Genomic DNA, 9,322 nt, shown 5'->3' on the forward strand with positions numbered 1-9,322 from the left:
CAATTAACAAACAATACAGACAAGCAAGTACTTTCAGCATAACAAAAGGCCAGTACATTACACCCCTTCCCCCTGGATAGCACACACATTCATTTAGTTATGAAGTCTTGTAGGTACTCGTTCGGAGCATCAGGGGGTTGCCGGAATCTCCCGGTCTACCGGTTCGCCTGCCGTGCTGGGTAGGCCTGGGCTCTGCAGTTCGGTGGAGTCAAAACTACTCGAGTCCCTTAGGCTGGCCTCTTCCCGGTTGGCCCAAACCAAAGTCTAAATGTGCTGCAAAATCGGCAAGGCTACTACTGGGTGTTGGATGACTATGGTCACGTCGGGGAAAGCACTTTTACGGCCCCATCCCCATTCTCTTGTGCATGAAATGTCTCAGAGTGTACAAACTGCTCTGCTGGTTGTGGACTCCAGGTCTGCTTCCCTTGGGAGTCCTGAGCCAGTGACTGCTCTGTTAGTCACTGGCGCAACTGATCAACATGTCAGCAAATGACTTGCCCATCTTCCAGGACCACCTCGAAGGAGAGTGGTCCAGACACCTTGACAACTTTTGCTGGCACCCACAACTGCCCTTGCCCGTAGTTCCGGGTCCAAACCTGGTCCCCCACCTGTAAATTCCTAGGTGCTTTTGGATGTGCCATATCAGAGGCTACTCTATCGAGGTGCAGTCTGTCCAGTTTGGTTATTAGCCTCTTGCCCCAGTGAAGCTCTGAGGAGCTCTTGCCTGTAGCTGTGCAAGGCATTGTATGCTGGCATAACAAGAAATCGGCCAGCCTGTGGTGCCAGTCCCCTGTAGTAATACATTTGAGTGATTCTTTGGTTTTACGAACCATCCATTCTGCCTGCCCGTTCGACAATGGGTGAAAGGGAGTCAACGTGGCATGCCTTATAAGGTTGGCCCTGAGAAAGGCCTGGAATTCTGCCACAGTGAACTGGGCTCCGTTGTTGGAGACTATGACGTCTGAAAGCCCATCCATTGCAAACAGTGACCACAACATCTGGATGGTCCCTGCAGTAGTTAAATTGGAAATTGGAACCACCTCCAACCATTTAGAGTGGCTGTTGACCACTATTAAAAACAACTGTCCCTTAAAGGGCCCAGCAAAATCTACATGGATTCTTGACCACGGTGTGTGCATTTCCTCCCATCGGTGGACAGGGGCTTGCAGCATCTCTGGTTTGGACTGCTGACATGTGTAACACCCGTGTACTTGGGCCTCAATAGCTTTATCTAGCCCTGGCCACCAGAGGTAGCTCTTTGCCAGTGCCTTCATCCAGACGATGCCCAGATGGCCTTCATGCAGAGATCGGAGAACCCTGGGCCTGAGTGAACTGGGGACTACAAACCTGCTGCCCCAAAGAATGCATCCCTTGTGAGCCGAAAGCTCATTTTTCTGACTGAAAAAACTCTGGAACTCAGGGTCCCCTCTATTTTCCAGCAATCCTATGTGAATCCAAGCCAACACGCGACTCAGGATTTTGTCAGCTGCCGTTTCTGCAGCGACATCTCCCACATGTAGGGGAAACTCTGGCAAATCTTGTATTGCTAAAATGCATGCAGCTGGAGCTGGATCCGGCTCCACGTGTGGCAATGGCAATCTGCTAAGGCCATCTGCGTGGCCCATTTCTTTGCCGGGTTTGTGAACCAGCCTGTAGTCGTAGGCCAAAAGGAAGATAGACCACCTCAACATTCGTGGCGACAGAATTTGAGGTGTCTGCTTGTTCATTGTGATGCAGCGCTATGATGAATTTGGTCGCTGACTCGCCGGGTTGTTCACGTTGTTCGAAGGCGTGCCTCCATGCTATCACCGATAGCTTAGGCTCAAAATGGTTGTGCAGTTTTTTCTTGAGGTCAGCATACGTGACGGTTTCCAGTAGCACCAGGGCGACCAAGTTCTTGGCGATATCAAAGGTGGCTGGGCCGCACATGCAGAGGAGGGTTGCAGCCTTCAGCCTATCTTCGCTGACTTGATTTGCATGCAGGTAGTTCTCCACACAGAAAATGCAGGACGACCATCTCTCCAGGTGTGTCACGTCAAATTCCTCGAGCTTTCCGACCTTCGCCATGGTGCGTAGTCTTCACGGCTCATGTGTCATATTGCCTCATGCTACTGGCTTCTGTGTAGGCCCTGGGACAGATCCTCAGGGCGGGGTGTTCTCCAGCATGGCTTGCTAGACAGACCGAGGGGGGGGGAATGCTGTTCCCTACCAGGCTCTATGCTGGTCTCACCCCCTAGTGACTTCAGGCTCTTACGATGAAGCAGCACATCCCACTTTTGTCGCCAGTGTTGTGTAGCCAGTTCTTTGCAGGCATTGAGCGAGACGGAAGGTTCAATACAGCAACAGGCTTTATTGAAGGTCAGAACATAACAGAAGCAACGTAAGAGCTGTTGTGCAGCTATTTACACAGTTGGTCGATAGGCGGTGACCAGTAGGTTTAAAGCAGTGGTTTCCCACCCAAAGACCTACGTAGCCAGCTGGAGACAACCAGTCTGGGCCAGCCCAGCAACTGTTACAACATACACGTGAATAGAGCAATTAACAAACGATACAGACAAGCAAGTACTTTCAGTATAACAAAAGGCCAGTACATTACAAGAATCATCTCTAGTCTTCTTAAGACTTATCTGCCTACAGAAAGATAAAAATATTAGCTGTAATTATTATTATATGATTCACATATAAGTACATCACTTAGCAAATATTGTTTGATGATGGGCACCTGAGCAACTGAGCACATGCTGTGAAGACATTTAAATTCTTAGCTCCGGAATCAGACTGGGATAGTCCACTTTATTATAGTTCTTGAACATTATTGTAGTTCTCAGGAAACCAGCATGGATATATCAATCCTTTGTTGTCCCTTCAAGAGAAAGATGGAAAAAATTAAGGTGATGCTTTATTTTGCAGGGGATTCACTCAGCTATCATCAGGGACGTCCATTTTCCACCAAAGACAGAGACAATGATGTTGCTGTTACAAACTGTGCTATGTCATACAAAGGGGCCTGGTGGTATAAAAACTGCCATCGAACCAACCTCAATGGTAAATATGGTGAATCCCGACACAGCCAGGTAAGAGCAGGATGGGTACAGTACTGTTTGCAAGACCTTATTTTCTTCTGAAAAGGTTATAAGAGTGAGTGATAAGCCTGACAGTTCATCATTTACATATGATTAGTTTCAGGGATCAGATTAAATAGTAGCACTGATTATGTTACCTAATTTGGGTACATCTGCAAGAAAAGAAGCTCAGAGAGCACCAAGAACCCCTCATAACTAAAAACAAATGGCAGTTTACATTTTCAACAAATGCCAAAAGCTTTTTTAAAACAACAACAACAACAATAGCAAATAATATCTATGGAGAAGAGAGACTCATCTGGCTCTCACCCCAATCTACATGATTTTCTTCCAGCCCAAATATCTACTGATGGTGCCATTGCAGCAAAGTACTTTCATAGGCTACTTACAGTTTGAAAGCAACACACCATAGAGCAAAAACCCTAGTATGGAAAAAAAATGTTATCAGTATGGTCAGGGTTTACCTTTTCCCCATGCCTGGGATTTGTTATTAATACTATTGTTGTTGTACTAATACAAACACTTATTTCCTAAAAATTACATAAGGCTTTATATTTAGAGCTTTAGGAAACTGTTTTAAAATAAATAAAGATTATATTTAAAAAACAGAGAATAAGGCAAAAGTTTGGAAGAATTAGAATTCTGCACTGCATTAAACCACAGTCCAGGTAAAATATAAGTTTGAATATACAAATTCCATTCGCCATAAAAGGACATCCCTTGAAGAGAATTAAACACAGCAGGAAAAAAAGTCTCCATATTTTAAATGCACTAGTAGTCTGTATGTTGAGGAGATATATATGGAGAAAAAAATTAAAAAGTGTCTTAAGATTGAATGTGGTTATGGATGGAATGTTTATATCTTGTTTTGCTTAGTTAATTCTGGTTCTTACAAAATAATAAAATTATATGCATTCTGGAGTGGTAATGACAACTAAAATAACAAGCCCAAATGATCTCTTATCCACCTTAGGTGGCTATCCTTATTTTCTACTTACAGATTATATACAGTAAATAAAAATATAATCTTTTTATCTGCAGCCCAGAGTGGACTTTTGTTTGACACCTCATTCTTCACAATGTTGTTGTTAGTTGCGAAGTCGTGTCCGACCCATCGCGACCCTATGGACAATGTTCCTCCAGGCCTTCCTGTCCTCTACCATCTTCTGGAGTCCATCTAGGCTCACGCCTACTGCTTCAGTGACTCCATCCAGCCACCTCATCCTCTGTCGTCCCCTTCTTCTCTTGCCCTCAATCTTTCCCAGCATTAGGCTCTTCTCCAATGAGTCCTTCCTTCTCATTAGGTGGCCAAAGTATTTGAGTTTTAGCTTAAGGATCTGGCCTTCTAAAGAGCAGTCAGGGTTGATCTCCTCTAGGACTGACCGGTTTGATCGCCTTGCAGTCCAAGGGACTCGCAGGAGTCTTCTCCAGCACCATAGTTCAAAGGCTTCAATTCTTTGGCGCTCAGCCTTTCTTATGGTCCAGCTTTCACTGCCATACATTGCAACTGGGAAGACCATAGCCTTGACTATACGCACTTTTGTTGACAGGGTGATGTCTCTGCTTTTTAGTGTGCTGTCTAGATTTGCCATGGCTCTCCTCCCAAGGAGCAAGCGTCTTTTAATTTCTTTGCTACAGTCCCCATCTGCGGTGATCTTGGAGCCCAGGAAAATAAAATCTGTCACTACCTCCATTTCTTCCCCATCTATTTGCCAGGAATTGAGAGGGCCAGATGCCATGATCTTGGTTTTCTTAATGTTTAGTTTCAACCCAAGTTTTGCACTCTCCTTCTTCACCCGCAACAAGAGGCTCTTTAGTTCTTCTTCACTTTCTGCCATTAGAGTGGTATCATCTGCATATCTTAGGTTGTTGATGTTTCTTCCGGCAATCTTAATTCCAACTTTTGATTCATCTAGCCCTGCCTTTCTCATGATGTGCTCTGCATATAAGTTAAATAGGCAAGGCGACAGTATACAGCCTTGCCGGACTCCTTTCCCAATTTTGAACCAATCAGTGTTCCGTGTCCAGTTCTCACTGTTGCTTCTTGGCCCGCATATAGATTTCTCAAGAGACAAATAAGATGGTCTGGTATGCCCATCACTTTAAGGACTTGCCAGAGTTTGTTATGATCCACACAATCAAAGGCTTTAGCATAGTCAATGAAGCAGAAGTAGATGTTTTTCTGGAACTCTCTAGCTTTCTCCATGATCCAGCGTATGTTAGCAATTTGATCTCTAGTTCCTCTGCCTCTTCGAAATCCTGCCTGTACTTCTGGTAGTTCTCGATCCACATACTGCTGGAGTCTAGCTTGTAGAATTTTAAGCATAACTTTACTAGCATGAGAAATGAGTGCAATGGTGCAATAGTTTGAACATTCTTTGGCACTGCCTTTCTTTGAAATTGGAATGTAAACTGATCTTTTCCAATCCTGTGGCCACTGTTGAGTTTTCCAAATTTGCTGGCAAATTGAGTGTAGCACTATTACTGCATCGTCTTTTAAGATTTTGAATAGCTCAGCTGGAATACTGTCACCTCCACTAGCTTTGTTGTTGCTCAGCTTTTCTAAGGCCCACTTTACTTCACATTCTAGGATGTCTGGCTCGAGGTCAGTGACCACCTCATTGTGATTATCAGGGACGTTAAGCTCATTCTTGTATAGTTCTTCTGTGTAATTTTGCCACCTCTTCTTAATCTCTTCTGCCTCTGTTAGGTCCCTGCCATTTTGGTCCTTTATCATGCCCATTTTTGCATGAAACGTTCCTTTCATCTCTCCAATTTTCTTGAAAAGATCTCTGGTCCTCCCTATTCTATTGTTTTCTTCTGTTTCTTTGCATTGTTCATTTAAGAAGGCATTCTTATCTCTTCTAGCTATTCTTTGGAATTCTGCATTTAATTGGGAATATCTTTCTTTTTCTCCCTTGCCTTTCGCTTCCCTCCTTTCCTCAGCTATTTGCAAAGCTTCCTCAGACAGCCATTTTGCTTTCTTGCATTTCTTTTTCTTTGGGATGGTTTTGGTTGCTACCTGTTGTACAATGTTGCGAACCTCTGTCCATAGTTCTTCAGGCACTCTGTCTATCAGATCTAATTCCTTAAATCTATTTGTCACCTCTACTGTATATTCAACAGGGATATGATTTAATTCATACCTGACTGGCCTAGCGCTTTTCCCTACTTTCTTTAATTTAAGCCTAAACTTTGCAACAAGAAGCTCATGGTCTGAGCCACAGTCAGCTCCTGGTCTTGTTTTTACTGACTGTATAGAGCTTCTCCATCTTTGGCTGCAGAGCATATAGTCAATCTGATTTCTGTGTTGACCGTCTGGTGATGTCCATGTGTAAAGCCGTCTCTTGGGTTGTTGGAAAAGAGTGTTTGCTATGACCATCGTATTCTCTTGACAAAATTCTATCAGCCTTTGCTCTGCTTCATTTTATACTCCAAGGCCAAACGTGCTTGTTATTCCGGTTATGTTTTGGCTTCCTACTTTAGCATTCCAATCCCCCATGATGATAAGGACATCATTTTTGGGTGTTAGTTCTATAAGGTGCTGTAGGGCTTCATAGAACCGGTCAATTTCATCCTCTTCAGCACTGGTGGTTGGGGCATAGACTTGGACTACTGTGATATTGAATGGTTTGCCTTGGATTCGAACTGAGATCATTCTGTCATTTTGAGGATTGTATCCCAGTATTGCTTTTCCTATTTTTTTATTGACTATGAAGGCTACTCCATTTCTTCTGAGGGATTCTTGCCCACAGTAGTATACCTGATGGTCATCCGAATTAAATTTACCCATTCCGTTCGCTGATTCCTAAGATGTCGATATTCAGTTTTGTCATCTCTTGTCTGACCACGTCCAGCTTGCCTTGATTCATGGATCTTACATTCCAGGTTCCTATGGAGAAAAAATCTTTACAGCATCGGACTGTCCTTTCACCACCAGATACATCCACAGCTGAGCATCCTTTCGGCTTTGGCCCAGTCGCTTCATTCTTTCTGATGCTACTAGTACTAGCCCTCTGCTTTTCCCCAGTAGCATATTGGACGCCTTCCGACCTGAGGGGCTCATATTCCAGCGTCATATCGTTTTGCCTTTTGGTACTGTCCATAGGGTTTTCATGGCAAAGATACTGGAGTGGTTTGCCATTTCCTTCTCCAGTGGATCACGTTTTGTCAGAACTCTCTGCTATGACCTTTCCGTCTTGGGTGGCCCTGCACGGCATAGCTCATAGCTTCATTGAATTACGCAAGCCCCTTCGCCACAACAAGGCAGTAATCCATGAAGGGGTTCTTCACAATATTTATGCCGAAATGTTTTGGTACTACATATGTGTTGATACTACAGCCCTAAGGGTGAGGATGTCTAGACATGTTTGATAAAAGTTTTGTCATTATTATAAACAGTTCCCGCTCATATTATTGGGATATTTTGGCTTGCAAAAGTGTGATATATTTGCATCTAATAACTGGAAAGAGGTGCTGTGCAAGTGATTCCAAGCATATTGATCCCCTTTCCTCTCTTTGCCCCTCAGGGTATTAACTGGTATCACTGGAAAGGACATGAGTTCTCCATACCTTTTGTGGAAATGAAAATGCGGCCGTATAACCATCGCAACTCCCTGGGGAGGAAACGCCGATCAGTGCAACTGTGAAATGGCAGGAATCCTTCTGGACATGCAGTCCTTTTCTGTCATGTATTTTGTATTTTACAATATGAAAAGAACAAAAGTAAAACTGAGGTAGAAGCCTGCTCCATGCTGAGGGCTGAGGAACACCATGATACCCCAGAGGGCTGACTAACTTTGATAAAAGAACAACCATAATGCTTGCTATCATTCCTAGGAGCTCCTATTGGGCTCCTGCCCAGCCCCACTTCTTTCGGTTTTCATTCCATTCCTTTTTGAAATTATTAGTCAATGGCTTCATTTAAGGTCTTTGTCGTAACCCAGTTTCTGCTGCTGGTTATTGCCACCAGATCTGAGCAGCAAAAATCCAAGTGACCGCTAGATGACAGAAAGAGTTAGCATTTTCTCTCCCTCTTTTTTTGCCATCCAGATTTTTGCAACCTAGATCTCTTGGCCCTGCTCAGCCCTGTTGTAGATGCTTTCTTTTATATGCAAGCCTGCTTTACCAGAGGGTACCGAGGGGGAGGAGCTCAAAGAGCTATTTTTAAAGATATTTGGACCCATGCAGCTGCGTGATCGAAGCAGAATTTTTCACAATGATGCCTATTGGGTCAGCATAAGGCCATCTGCCAGGAAGAGGAGACAAATTATAGCCATTTATTTCAACTCATGTCGATCCCATCTTTCCCTGAGCAGGCAACAAAGATATACATACAGCCCCATACACACACTTACATATGCAAACAAACATATGCATATACACGTACACAAACACAAACATATACATACACATAAACAAGCATATATAATTCCTAAAACAGGAATCTTCACATTCACAAATCAGCTTATAGATACAAGTGCTGCAGACATACTCACTCTGAACTCTGGAAGCAAAGTCCTCATTTCTAGATTGTTCTCACTCCATGTTGTTTTGCTTTATTTATTAGAGGCTAAATTAAGGAAAGGGATTGGTGGATTTCCCTGGCTTTGTTTCCCTTCCCACCCAGTGTCATCACCAATTAGTCTTCCTAGAGAGGATAGAATGGATTGGGGCAATTTTAGATGGATGCCTAAAACAGTACGTTGAGCCATCAATCAAGTTCTCTGCCTAGCAAATGGCTGGTGCTAAAGAGTGGGGAATGGGGTAAAGCAGACAGGTGTTTCCCCAGTGTTCCTCATAACTCACTCCTCTGTGTCTATGATCTCTCAGGGTATTTCTGAACACAAGCCTACCACTCTTCTGAAAGAGCCCTAACCCATGTTCAAAAGTAGCCCAACTGACTCATAAAAAGCAAAAAGGGTTGCACAGAGTGGAGAAGGGAACATTAATGAGTGAGATCCAATGAGTAAGATTCATCTTTATCTAATGCTGCAAAGGAGTGGCAGTGCTGGCAGCAAATGGCCAATGAGTACACTTCTGACATCATGGCAGGCACTGAAAATTAAGTGGTAGTCAGGCACAGAGAACGCACAACTGGAATTGAGCCACATATAATAACAGTATGTAATCCAGCACTGCCAAATCCAGAATGGAATGGGCAGAATTACACAGCCATCCCCACTGCCACCAGAGGCTACATGAGGTTACAAGAACTGCAACTGCAGCATATCAGTCCC

At 43.8% G+C, this 9,322-nt stretch overlaps 1 protein-coding gene across 1 annotated transcript in view; it reads left to right on the forward strand.

Annotated features, from left to right (window-relative positions):
• TNR (tenascin R) overlaps positions 1-7,732 on the forward strand; it is a gene marked incomplete at both ends in the record, with an annotated part of 123,823 nt that extends 116,091 nt beyond the window's left edge. The window contains 2 exons of the mRNA XM_081322559.1: positions 2,911-3,074; positions 7,613-7,732. Coding sequence (XP_081178685.1) covers positions 2,911-3,074; positions 7,613-7,732 — 284 coding nt within the window. The remainder of the gene's footprint in view (positions 1-2,910; positions 3,075-7,612) is intronic.
• Between the last annotated feature and the right edge of the window lie 1,590 nt (positions 7,733-9,322).

This window comes from Vipera berus (genome assembly GCF_964194415.1).
Source record: "Vipera berus genome assembly, chromosome: 3".
Lineage (NCBI taxonomy): Eukaryota > Metazoa > Chordata > Lepidosauria > Squamata > Viperidae > Vipera > Vipera berus.